At 43.6% G+C, this 13,754-nt stretch overlaps 1 protein-coding gene across 1 annotated transcript in view; it reads right to left on the bottom strand.

The window, feature by feature from the left end:
- The window catches only part of PKHD1 (PKHD1 ciliary IPT domain containing fibrocystin/polyductin), a 237,385-nt gene that overhangs the window by 188,937 nt on the left and 34,694 nt on the right, over positions 1–13,754 (bottom strand). The window contains exons 30-33 of the mRNA XM_066180094.1: positions 11,617–11,812; positions 10,096–10,163; positions 6,517–8,130; positions 6,205–6,348 (exon numbers count right to left, since the gene is read on the bottom strand). Coding sequence (XP_066036191.1) covers positions 6,205–6,348; positions 6,517–8,130; positions 10,096–10,163; positions 11,617–11,812 — 2,022 coding nt within the window. The remainder of the gene's footprint in view (positions 1–6,204; positions 6,349–6,516; positions 8,131–10,095; positions 10,164–11,616; positions 11,813–13,754) is intronic.

The following is a 13,754-nucleotide window of genomic DNA, read 5'->3' on the forward strand; positions in this document are numbered from 1 at the left end:
AACGATAGATTTTGCTTTTATTGTCCAAAAATTTTGTCTAGAGATACTTTAGGTATTCTATGACTACAACAAAATCTTATGTCTTTCCTGACGTTCCAAGGGCATCTTAACCAGCACTAAATATCTGTTTTTTGACAAATAAAGAGCATCCAAGAGGACTAAATGCTGCAAGGATCTTGCATTTGCAACAACCTGCGGTAGAAGCAATTCATTACAGGAGAGCTTTGGTTTTCTTTTGTGGTCTTGAATAGAACATGGCAGTTTTCCTGTGTAAAACCACTTGAATTCTATTTTGGAATCAGTGTTGGAAATTACTCACAGAATGTCAGGACTGTTCTCCTCGAGATTTTGCTGCTGTCAGAGAACTTGCCTGGCTCATGTAGGTCACCAGAAGGTGTTTCCCACACAGCCCTGAGAGCTCAGCACAAGAACAGCCTGACACTTTTTAAACAACCCCAAAATGTGGAAACTGGGCATTTCTGTGCTGTACTCCAGTGCCCTCATCCCAAAGTTATCATGTCTGTAGGAACAGGATGCCTTATATCCTACCAACAATTGAAGTAATTTTTAACTGAAACCAGGCAAACAAAGGTATTAATTTATAAAACCTAAGTTTTAGAATACAACTACAAAGGATTGAAAAGAGATCAGAGGAAGCAAAATCCAAGAAAACCCTACTTAATCTGTACACCCCAAAATCAAACTTAAAATTACTTTCTCTCTCTCTCAGGTGGAAGGAGGGAAAAATCTCACCTCCACACCCCACATCTCCTGTCCATCGGATGGAGAAATCTCTTTTAGAGGTGATGTTCTTTTCCCATTCCTTCCTTGGGGCTCTCCAAGGTCCTCCTATTTCCCTCCTCCCAGAGGTTTTAATATATTTATTCATTTAGGAGGAAGTCTTGGCCTTTCCCTTCCTGTTCCGCCGACCATGAAACACAAATAGCCCTTGGTACTGTTGATGCCATTGTCTCCTACCACAAGTGAGGCAAAAAATATCAACTCAAGATTTCAACACACTTTTGGCACATCCTAAAAGGATATTCTGCCAGTTCTGGGACACATTTCCTCTTCCTACTTAATTGGTTAGTGTTCAAACCCCAGGATGAGGCTGCTTTAGGCTTTATACTCCCTATAAAGATCAAACCTGCATTCCCATGGCTGGGATGAATGCACTGAGCTCGTTACTGCTTCTCTTTTGAGATCAGACACTACGGCAGCCAAATCTCTGTGTGGTGGTAATGGCTTAGGGACTGACTACCCCCAGCCCTGGCTTTGAGGGATACTCTGGATTAATCCAGGACCCCGGGATGCTCAGCACAAGGGCTTTGTTCTGGGTCACTGTTTAATAACAACTGCTGGACATGTGATGAGGCTCAAACTTACAGGATGCTCCAAGGGCAGCTGAGGATTGATTGAAGAACTGCCCAAGGAGTCCCAGTGCCAAAACTCACATCCCTGGTTATCCACCCCTCACAAAATGGACTGTGGAGCAGCAACATATGCTTAGCAAGGAAAACAAAGAATTTGAAAAAATAGGTTAATAAAAGGGAGAGCAGAAAGAGACCTGTTAAGGTCATCGAGTCAAACTATCGAGCCTGTGAAGAAATTCCCCCTGTGAGACATTCATTTCACACAGACAGGTTTCAGATAGTCCCAAGAGGTGGCTTTCAAGCATCTATTCCACTGCCTGGAAGATCTCACTGTCAGGACATTCCTGCCATGTAATTAATATGCTTTCTTTCCCCCTCTTAACTTCATTTCTGGATTTGAAGGGTAGATGGGACAATTTGGATCCTTTGGTTTGGTCTCCACAGCGAACATCAGAGGCCTTGGCTTCTACTGACGTCCCAGTTGCCACAACACCACAATAGACCCTCTCCATATCTTCTGCATCTGCTTGTACAAATCCCCAAATTTCTCTGTCTCTTGTCCCCATTGTCCTGGCTCAGTGCATCTCCTTGTTAGAACCAAAACTCATTCCTCTCTCCTCTTACCCCATTCAAAGAGCTCCATGGAACTACATATCTCATCCTTTTAAACCAGTCCCATTTCTAGCCTCTAATCTAAATCCTCCTTAATAAACATCCACTTTTACCAGTGGAGTCGGGTTAATGGCAGGTCCAGCATCCTCCAACAAAGATCCCAAGAACTGTTCCATCAAAACCCTAAAGTCAGACCTGTTATTCCAAGCATGCTGATGCAACCAGGAAAATCAGGCTAAGCTTTTACCCTGATGCATCCTCTTATCAGTTCACCTCCTTTTAAAGGAGTCCTCCTTACCTTCACCTTAATGTAAACACAAAATCTCAGGGACTGGTTTACTGGCAAAATTATATATGGTATTTACCCTAATATCACCTTAGAGGAATAATCAGTTCTTTTCTCATGTGTCTCAAGCTTCCTGCCAGTTTTCTCATCTTTCACAGGAGTACAACTCCATCCCACAAACATTAACCATGTGTTCTGTAAATTTAACCTGAGCTGAACAGAATCTACAACTGCATTTTCACTCATGCAGTGGCATGAGCAACAAAGCAAGAACCAGAGAGGGGAGAGCTTTTAGGATCATAGAATAATTTTGGTTGGAAAAGCTCTCTAAGATTGAGCCAAACCATTCCCCCAGCACTGCCAAACCCACCACTAAATCATGTCCCCAAGTGCCACATCTACATGGCTTTCGAACCCTTCCAGGCACGATGATCAAGCCAGTTATATCTTTACCTTTAAAGACTCACGGGTTGGCTTGGGCATTTTTCTTTTGGCTTTGTTTTTCCTTGAAGGCAGTGAGGTTTTGCTAATTTTATTTAATTTTTTTAATTTTTTTTTTAAGCTTCAAGGCTGAAAATCAAATTTTAGCTCTGGTCTGAATTGATTTTTCTGCATCTTGCAAAAGACAACGTTTTTCATAAAAGAGCCTACTCCTGCATTCCCAGTCCTTGTGCACTTTGTTGAGCATATCTCAGTAACATGCCCAGCTCTTGCCAGTGATCAAACCAAAACCTCACTGCCACCCCGCTCAACACCCATTACTAAGGAAATCCCCATGGGGAAGGCTTATGGATGGATCCTGCTGAGCCTGGCAATTCCTCATCCCTTAGAAAACTTCCTGCTCAAAGGGAAAGAAGGAAAGAAGTCACATTTCCTACCTGCAGAGCTGTGCCCTATGGATTGCATCACATGAGAGAGCTACACGGACCAGTTGAGGATTCCCGTGTGGACATCTCTAATCTCAAACAAGCCAGACACAACATGACCCAGCACTGAGACCCAGGGCAGCCACTGCCACCTGACATCCCACAGTGCCAGAGAAGAGGTGGTTCTGCCTCACAGCCCTCAGTAACAGAAGAAATGCAGCTTAAACCCTTCACATCAGCCAGTGAGCGGAGCTGGGAAAGATCAGACAAATATCCAACTTGGACACAACACTGAAGGGCCCAGGGACGCCAGACCTCCTTTTCTCATTCCTTCACAGTCCTGAATCCCTGGCATCTCTTTGCCAGCTCTCCCATGTGGACGAGGCAGTGCAAGAAAGGTCTGAGCACTTGATGTGCCAGTGTCAAGCAGCAAAATTCCCCAGGCAAACAGCACAATGTAAACCACGAGGTGAGACTGGAGTTTGTGAACTTAAGCCACCCTAAATGTGGAGAGGGGCAGGGTTAAAACCTTAAATATTACAATAAAAAGTCCTTAAATATTAAGCATTAGGTGGAAGAGTATCTGGAAAGCATCTTGCTCTGTATACAGTTTCACCCATGCCAGATGTAGGTGTGCACAAGCTGAACACAACTGTCCCAGGGAGCACAAAGAGCCTGACAAACACAGATTTGAGCAGCCTCCAAAAGGATTTTTACTTTTTAAAGAAAAGAGATATAGATATAGATATAGATATAGATATAGATATAGATATAGATATAGATGATATAGATATAGATATAGATATGTTTGTAAATATTTAATGAACAAATATTTTGCAACTCTACTGGTGAAACTGGCAAGGCTGCAAAACCCGGGGCAGGAGAGAGAGGGTGAGGCAACGCTTCCTTTGCATTTTCTCTCCAGACACAACAAGCTATCGGCATTCACTTGCTGACATCTAGTGACAGGAACAAGCATCGTGGTGCTGCCTGTAAGGTTTTCCCCAGGCTCCCTCTGCCAACCACTCAGTGAGATCTGAACACGGTCTGGATCAATGTGATTAAATTTTAGTATGCTATTCTCCCTGCAATAACCAGGGTGTCCTCTTTTGTGCTTTATTTTTTTTTCCCAGCACTCCAGCACCGTGTCTTTTTCTATTTAAAATAACAAGTAGTTTTGTGGACTGTGCCTGGGACTTGTTTAAAACAAAGAAAACTGAACTCTTTATGCCCTCTTGGTGTCTCTTTTTGAATGCTTATGGTTGGGGTTTAAAGCCTTTTTTCTTTCTCCCTTCCATTTTTCTTAGTATTCCTCATGGCACTGGGGTTGGAACTAGAGGACCTTTAAGGTTCCTTCAACCAAAACCTTTCTGGGATTCTTTGAAAAGAACCATTCAACATGACAGGAGTAAGTTTAGAATTTGGGAATAAGTGAGGCTGAAGGGAGCACCTGGATGCCTCTTGTCCCAACCCTTGCTCAAAAGAATGTTAAATTTCATGTTGGGGTGATTTCTTGGCAAATAATTTATTCAATTTCTATTTTGGAGGATGGATATTTCACACATCTTTGAAAAAATCCCTGTAAATTTACCCTGCTAGACACTGTAACTTGCCACCTTTCTTTCACATCCACAAAGAATAAGAGGTCATGGATCTCTGGTCACCTGGATCCTGGATGTCTGGACAGCCTTGGAACAGCAAATATTTCTGGAGACCTCCAGATGTTCTCCAACTTCAGAGCTATGAAGGGGCTGAAATGTCAAGCTTCCAAGTGTTGGAATCCCTGAATCACAGCATCATTTAAGTAGGAAAAGATCTTCAAGACTGTAGAGTCCAAGCTTTGACTGATCCTCGTCTTGTCACCCAGATCAGAGCACTGAGTGCCACATCCAGTCATTCCTTGGACACCTCCAGGGATGGGGACTCCACCAAGGAGTCAAGCACCAAGGTGAATACTCCATGTTTAGAATCTGGGGAATGGTGCATGACTCAGAGGTGAGATTTAGAAGCCTTAAATTCTACCTTTTGCAGATCTAAGAAGCCTAGTTCTGAGCCTTCAGTGGGAAAAGGAGGAAACACATCTTGTCTCAGGAAGTGCTCATTTTGAAGAGTTAGCTCCAAAATTCAGGCAGGGTTATTTCTCTCTTTGAGAGACATAGAGATCATCATGTCTCTGTCCAGTCAAGGAAGAAGCCCTGGTCATGATGGATGATCACATCCTCCTCTCAAGGAAGTCAAATCCTCATCTCCAGCTTCCTAAAGGTATGAACTGGCCATGATCTGTCATTTGTTCATCCTTCCAGTCGTTGAACCTTTTCCTTCCACACCTCCACCCCACTGAGGCCATCCCACCATGTAACCAAAACACAAAATACGTGTGGCCACAGAATCAAAGAATTGTTGAAGTTGGAAAAGACCTTAAAGATCATCATGTTCAACCATCATCTCACTGACAATATGTTCACCACTAAACCATGTCCTCAAGTGCCATATCCACACATTTTTTTAACTCTTTCAGGAATGATAACTCCACCACTTCCTTGAGTATTGTCTTCCAAAGCTTCATGCGAAAAAAAAAAAAAATTCTAATATCTAAACTGAAACTTCCCTGGTGCAGCTTGAGACCATTTCCTCAGAAGAAAAGATATTCGAGGGAGCTTAATTCATTAAGATGGTCATGATGGCTAAGAGGTGCTTGGGTACCCAACCCTGCAGTCCATATGCATGTTTTACATGGGGCAGCTTTCCCAAGGAATAACAGCTGTGAGGAAACAATGTCATGCAAGTGTCCAACGCCCATGGCCACTGATACAAAAACTCACCCTGACACCATCTGTCCTCAGACTGAGCTCAAAAAACAGAAGTCATAGATTCATGGAATCATTAGGGTTGGAAAAAACCTCCAAGATCATCAAGCTTAAACTTTGTCGGTGCTATGTTAATTCCTCTCCTCTCTCCAGAGCTGCTCCTTGTTCCCCTGGGATGAGATACACTACGACTGCTCATTTTGGGTCATGATTTTAGGGGATATTTTTAACAAAATCACAGTTTCTGAGTTTTAACTGACCTTGTAGGCGTGGGGCAAGGCAGCTCAGCTCAGTCATTGTCATGTTGCCCAGGAGTTCACAGCTGGTGCCACAGACTGTGACCAAAGTCTTTCCTGGGGAAAACCCAGTTCCATGCAGGTAAACGTGTCCTCCATTCAAGCCACCTTTCAAATGAACAGAAAATGGGATTTAAGACAGAGCCTGACAGCCAGCTGTCAACAAAAGTATTTTTTTTAATTCATAATTTTTGCTTTCATGACAAAAAGCATTCATCACTGCAGCGCCTCACACAAAACCCTGTGGAGGAACTGCAGCAGCCCTCCATGACTTACCCCAGTTGTGACGTGCAGCTGTCACTGTCAGATGAGAAGTGAACGTCAGGTTGGAGGAGGCCCATCCCCTGGGAATATCCAGGCCCAGCACAGGGTACTCGCCTACAGGGAGCAGAGGAGCTGTGCACTGCAACGTGGAATGAGAGATGGTGACGTTGCTGCAAGGAAAATCTCCAATAAACACGTGGATAGTGTCCATCTCTGTGACCTGTGATACCGTCAAAGTTAAAAGGAGACCAGTGGAAACAGGTGGAAGGAAAGCTGGGGTAAATTCCTCACTGTGACTTATTGTGCCAAGGTAATAGGAGTGTCCATCTACTTTCAGAGTCAGAGCCCTCATGCCTTTCCCTGGAGGCACCGTGCACTGGATGAGCACACAGGTGATGTTGAGAATGAGGCAAGGGTGATGGTCTACGAGGACTGAAGTCATCCTCTTTCCCTTCAGAGCCAACCCAGCCAAGCTGAGCAGGCCTCCCCCATTGGTGCTGAAATTCCGTGGGTAAAACTGGTACACCCAAGGCAGGATGGTGAGAAGGCTGGATGTCCCTCTGAAACAAGCACGGCCACTTTTCCTGCTGGATATGGAAATGCTGTGCTCCCCTGGGGCCAGGCAGGCTGTCTGGCACTTGATAATGGTCTCATTCCAGAAAGTCACCTTGCAGGCAGCACTGTTATCCACATGTACCTCGGGGCTGTCACCCTGCCATGCCAACCTCTGTCCTTTGATTGTCATGTAGGTGAATGTCCCGTTGGTCTTCCAGGTCACCAGATGCACCAGAGGGGTCCAGTGCTCATGAAGGTGGAGTGTACAGTCCCCAAGGCACACACTGGGGACCCCATTGACAGTCACTGTGACATTGAGAGCCCGAGGTGCCAGGGCCAGCCACTGAGGGTGCAAAGCGTGGGCCCCTGGAAGGACAACACAACTGATGGAGTCATTATCTGACTCCTGGATCTCACAGGAATAATTACTCTCCAGGCTGACCTGTACCAAATTCCTCCTGGATTTCAAAGCATTACCAGATATGGTGAGCAACATCCCACCACAGATCGATCCTTGTGATGGGAATATGGAGGTTATCTGTGGAGTTATTGTGAGGGCCTGCTGCCTTGATGTCACTTGAGCATATCCCAGCTGCTTCTGGATGACCTGGATGGGGAAAGTCCCAGGTTCCAGGCTGTTCAGTGGCAAAGAGCACTGATAAGACATTGCAGACTGGTTATCACGTTGAAACTCAAGCTGACATTCACTGTGTCCAAGCTTAGCCATAGATCCAGTGATGTTTATTCCCTGAACACTCAAGAGCAGGCTGCCACCTGTGATTTCTGTTTCAACAGCAGTAACAAGGGGAGTCAAAGCTCTTTGGTAGTTAAAAGGGGTGGTGCTATTTGCAAAGAGAGCTAGTTGAAGTGACCCACTGTTGATGGCTACATTTACTCTGACAGAGATATCACGTGAATCTTCATTGGACAAATTAACAGCTGGTGGGGTCAGACACCAAACTGTCTCTTCTTCCAGGTGAGTAATTGCACAGGTTTGACTGTCCATTGACACAGAAACCAGGGCAGGATTTTGGCTAAAGCCCACACCGGAGATTGTGAGCAGTGTTCCACCTAGGAGCAAAACAAAACAAGGAAAAAGGGTAGTATGTGCAAAAGAGGAATTCATTACTACCTCTGAACCATCTCAAACCATGATCTTTAAAGTCCCTTCCACCACAAACCTTTTATGATAAAGCTGATAAGCATTATCAAGCTGAAGGAAAGAAGAAATGAAATCCTTCTTTTTTTTGGACAAGACAGCTAGAGACAATAGCAGCCATATATCAGGATAATCCTATGTGGAAAAGAAGCTAAGGTAACAAGTAGCCAGGGACCTTAGTGGCAGTAAATGACTGTAGAAAGCCACCACAGAAATGGAGGAAGCTGCTGTGAAAGACACCTGAGCGTAAACAGAGGCTGAACTCTTCATGGAATGGAACTGTCTGTACAGGTGGGTGGGGGGACAGTTTGTTCCTGATGCCCACCGAGAAGAAGAACATGATTATGAATGTTTTCAAACTCAGGCAGTGTCAGATTTCTTAGAATCACCAAATGGTTTAGGTTGTAAGGGGCCTTAAAGACCATTTCCTTCCAACTCCCTGCCATGGGCAGAGACACCTCCCACTATCCCAGATTGTTCCAAACCCCATCCAACCTGGCCCTGAGCACTTTCAGGGATGGGACAGCTTCTCTGGGCCCCCTGTGCCAGGGCTGAACCACTTTCACAGGGAAGAGCCCACTCAAAGACTCTGTCCATGTTCCTTTCATTTGTTGTACTTGTACTCCCAATATCCTGCCTTGTTTCAACCTCTTTATCCATTAAGCCCCTTCTCTTCCTTTTCCCATGATCTAGCTGAAAAAATAAGTTGATTTATGATGAGGTTTCTTTTTAGCTGAGCCCAAATCCTTAACCCAGATGCACACACAAGTGTTAGAGACAACAAAAGATTACAGGTAAAGGAGGAGGGACTGGTGCTTTTTGCAGCAAAGAGATTTTAATTCAGCTTAAGCCATGCATAAAACCACAACCAAAGAGTTAATCAGTTCTTTTTTAATTTTCAATCTGCCCTGAAATATAAAAAGGGTAAAACTTTTATTATTTTTTGTAGTATGGCTTCATCTTCAAAACTGATAGGATTTGCTCTCCAAGCTCTATTCACTCTCTCATCTTTCAAGGCTTGAGCACTTCACAAACTATTGAACTAATCACGTACCACAAAGCCTCTGAATTTTTGTGTCTTTAAATGTGTTGCGAGCCTGTGAGAGCAATCTGAGGAGGACCTGAGGTTTTAGCACAATTTCTCTGTCTTCTATAAAAGCATTTCTAAGAGCTCATGTAAAATTCACTACAGGGATTCAACTCTCCTCCACCACCAGCCAAATGACAAAATAAATCAACCACCCCAAATCTGCTTTTTAAGATTTAAAGTAAAACTTTTCTTTTTAATTCAGCAATGTGCTGCTCAGAAACACACTTAAATTATTTCCAATGTCTAAAAGCTTAGAATAGGATTAATAAATATTTCCCTTTTGATTAAAATTAACATTGAAAAAGGGCTTTTTTTATTTTGTCTTTTCAACACAACAAAAATGAACATCCCTTTTGGGATCACTTGAAATTATTGTTTGCTTCAAACCACAATTGTACTCTGCTTTCCACCTAACTTTCACATGGAAAACCTTGAAAGATGGGGGCAAAATAACTGAAAGGAACACGCAGATGAGCCAGGTGTGGGAGTGCTTTGTTTTCCCAATGGGAACATGCAAGGATACATGAGCAAACACTCGGGGAAATCAAATTCAAAGCACAGGGAGCCCTGAGCCAACCAACCAGATGGAGGGATGCTCACTATAATCCCACATTTCCAAACCGCTGCTGTCTGCCGGTTGATGTCAGCATAATAAAGGGTCGCAGATTCAAAACCCCCTCATTTAAACAGATGTGAAATGGGATGCACTTTCCATTCCTGCAGGAAAACTGTGCCCTTGATCCCTTCACCCTCCATAAGTGGCTGCAGATGTACTAATGCTGTTTACCCAGAACGGAGCCACAACACGGCTCGATGCTGAAGATCTCAGAGAGGTACTGGATTAACGGCTCAACCCTGCAAAACACGACCAACACAGAAAGGATTTGGGGCAGTTTGGGGTGTTCATTTCATTTTTCCTTCCTGTTGCAGTGCTTTTCTTTCTTACAACTCCCAGAAAGCCAAGCACCCACCTGGCACATCTCCTTTGTTTGTCACAGTGACAAGATCACCAAACACCCCACATTTTTCCTTGTGGTTTAGAATCTCAGAATGGTTTGGGTTGGAAGGGACCTTCGAGATCATCTCATTCCAACCCCCCCGTCCCTAGGTAGGGACACATTTGAGCTACATCTATCACAAACACTCTCTTATCAATTGGCAACTTATGGGCCAAATTTAGTCCAACTGAACTGCCCATCTAAGGAAGCAAGGGTAAGGATTTTATGACAAGCAGACCCCACTGTAGCTGTGCCCAATAGAAGTGCCTTGAAAAGGCATCACATCTGCCCTCTCTCCTCACACCCTCCCATCAGAGAGTGGAGTAAACTGAAGAGGAAACCCAGACATGAGCTCCTGAAGCCCACCAAGAAAAAGTTATAGCTCCATTTGTGTCCCATCTACATCTATTTTCCTTCATCATGCTTCTTTTAAAAACACCCCCTTCCCTAAAAAAGACATGCTAGAAATGTTTCTAATCCTACAATCCAGCCCACCAGAGATCAGAGTCCTCTCCTGGGATGACCCATCCCTTTCCAATATATCCCTGGAGATGAAGTGATGGTGCTGCTAACAGACTCCAGCACCACGTGGGATGAATCCCTGTGTGCCATCCCACCAACCACAATTTTTCTCCTTCTAAGGTTCATTAACATTACAAGCATCTTAAGTTGGTTTGTGAGCAATAAAAACACCTCATTTCTCCCCAGTATCGTAATTTCAGGATCACTCCCAGCAGCTGCCATGGCTGAGGAGCAAAACTGTGTTGCTTGTGAATACATTCCTATATCCCAATTTCAGGTCAGCTTTCCCCCACATTTTAATTCATTTATATTACATTTATCTAGGCATGAACTTGAAGTGTCACCTTAGGAGATGGAAATAGCATCATTTAAAAATTCCTCAAACAAAGCATTTTTGTATTGTTCAAACTAGCTTTTGTTTTTCTGATGAAAAGTATTTCTTTTCTTCTGCTGTTTTCCTACAGCAGGATTTATCTGCATTTGACCTGAATCTGCGAATACCTTTGATTGCCTGAATATGCATTTTTCATCAAATCAACTGTTTTTTCCTAAAATGTTTCTCTCCTACCTCCTACTGATCCAAGGGAAGTTAATTGACTAGCATTAGCAGTTTGCTGACTCGGGCTCCACAGATAAATAAATGCCTTGATAATTATTCATAATTTCATACCACATTGCAGAATTCACCGTTAGGTATAGAATTTGTGAAAAACTCAAAACTTGCTTTCCAGATTAACCCTAAAACAGCAAATAGAATGGAGAATGAAGCTTCTACAGAAAATACGCACCTGTTTGAAGCTACAGCAATGCCATTGATGAGGACAGAAATATTGTACCACCCTGCAGGCAGGGCTGGAAGTGTCACATTAACCCCACGCTCTGTCTGCACCTGGATCTGTGGCCATGAGTCCCCAATCTTCACCTTGACATCTGAGCCTTGGTAGTTGGCAAATTGGGATATTCCAATGTGAAGCTCCTCACCTCCTGCAGAGAAAGGAAGGGAATTTTTCCAAGTGTTTCTGGCAATGGTTATTTTAGCACACATGACCATTGCCTGTGGAAGAGCAGAGTCTCATCATGTCAGAACAGATCCAGCCATGCCCATCAGCCCAAAACCAAAATATGGAAGACTGCAGTGGTTCTGCATCCTACTCAATCTCTCCTGCATGAGGTCAGCAGCTATCAGGGTTGTCTTGAGACATCAGAACAGTGAACTTGGTTATGATCACCAATAGCCATCTCAGGATAGGATTCATGTCCTCCTTACCATAAATGTCTGTTCTAAATATCTGAACCCGGTAAAAAACAAATCAAATTTTTTTACATCTCTGGAGCTGGGGGGTTCTGGGATTTTTTTTAATCCCTGATAAATGATCTAGATCCTGTTTTTCAGAATTATGAAGCCATGTAATAGGAGCCTTCCACAATAAAACAAAAATTTCCTTGGGTACCTAAAGTCAGATGTACTCATCATGATTTAACCCAAGACGGCATCTCAGCCCCACACAGCTTCTCACTCCCTCTACTGCAGTGGAATGGGGGAGAGAATTGGAAGCATAAAAGGGAGAAAACTTGTGGGTGGAGAAAGAAATAGTTTAATGGGTAAAGCAAAAGTTATGTGTGCAAAGAAAAACAAGGACTTCATTCTCCACTTCCCATGGGCAGGTGGGTGTTCAGCCGTCCCAGCAGGGCTCCAGCACATGGAATGGTGACTTGGGAAGACAGAACTCCATCACTCTGTCTCCCTCTTCCTCCCTTAGCTTTATAAACTGAACATGAGCAACATGGTCTGGGTAATCCCTTGAGTATGTTGGGATCAGCCATCCTGGCTGTGGCCCCTCCCAAAACCTTGTCTGCCCCCAGCCTGTTCACTGGTGGGGTGAGGAACAGAAAAGTCCCCAACTCTGTGTAAGTCCTGCTCAGCAATATCAAAACATCCCTGCGTTATCCCCACCATCTTCAGTATGAACCCATAACACAGCCCCACATGACTCACTACGAAAAATATTAACTCAGTTCCAGGGACAACCAGCTCTGCTCCAAAGCACCTTATTGTCAGCAATCATGACTCCTATTTAAGCTGCTGGGTGTCAATCTGTGTTCAGATGATAGAGGATACTTTTCTTTATTTGTGCACAGTGCAGTAACAGGAAAGGACAAAGCCAAGAGTCAAGGGATTTTCATGACTTAAATGTCTTCTGAAAAAGCTTAAAAAAAAAAAAACCAAGGTGGTAATCCATCAGTCCAAATAAAGGCGTTTTCACTGATATCTCTATCTGTGGTCAGTGAAAAGACATTTCATGCCATGATTCATCCTATTGCAAGACACAAAAGGGCTATGGCAAATCCCACCACAGAACCATCTATTTATCTTCAATGACCAGCAAACATCTAAAACATCTAAACACTGAGCACAGGGATGTGTTTAGGAGGTGAATCTCATCCTCCTGTCTGCCCTGAAAGGATGAAGGAGGGAGAAAAAAGCTCCTACGAAACAGGAGAGCCTGTACAAAACATCCTTCAATCACCTGCTCCTCTAAGCAGGTCTCGGAGCTAGTACTTTTCAATTCTGCATTCACAAAGACTCAAATAAAGTTTGAAAGCCTGAGAAGTTGAATATGCTAATAACATGAACTCTTTGGACTCTTGGTCAATTGTCAGCTTAATCCCAGATGCCTGGAAGGCATCAGTGTAATTTATTTATTCTTTTTATTATATAGAAGGAAAATTATATTAAAAGACGAAGTCGTGGAGGTTCTGAATAGGAGATTGAACTCAGCCCCACCACAGCTCATGAGACACTGTAACATTAAGGAATTCCTTGCACCTGAGCTGCCCGCGGCTACAAAAACCTCCCCTTGGTGCTGTGGTATCTGAATTATATTCAGATGATAAAGGACGTTTTCTCTTATTTATGCATTCTGGA

This window comes from Chamaea fasciata, unplaced genomic scaffold (assembly GCF_029207755.1).
Source record: "Chamaea fasciata isolate MVZ Bird 193981 ecotype frontalis unplaced genomic scaffold, bChaFas1.0.hap1 SCAF_3, whole genome shotgun sequence".
NCBI lineage: Eukaryota > Metazoa > Chordata > Aves > Passeriformes > Sylviidae > Chamaea > Chamaea fasciata.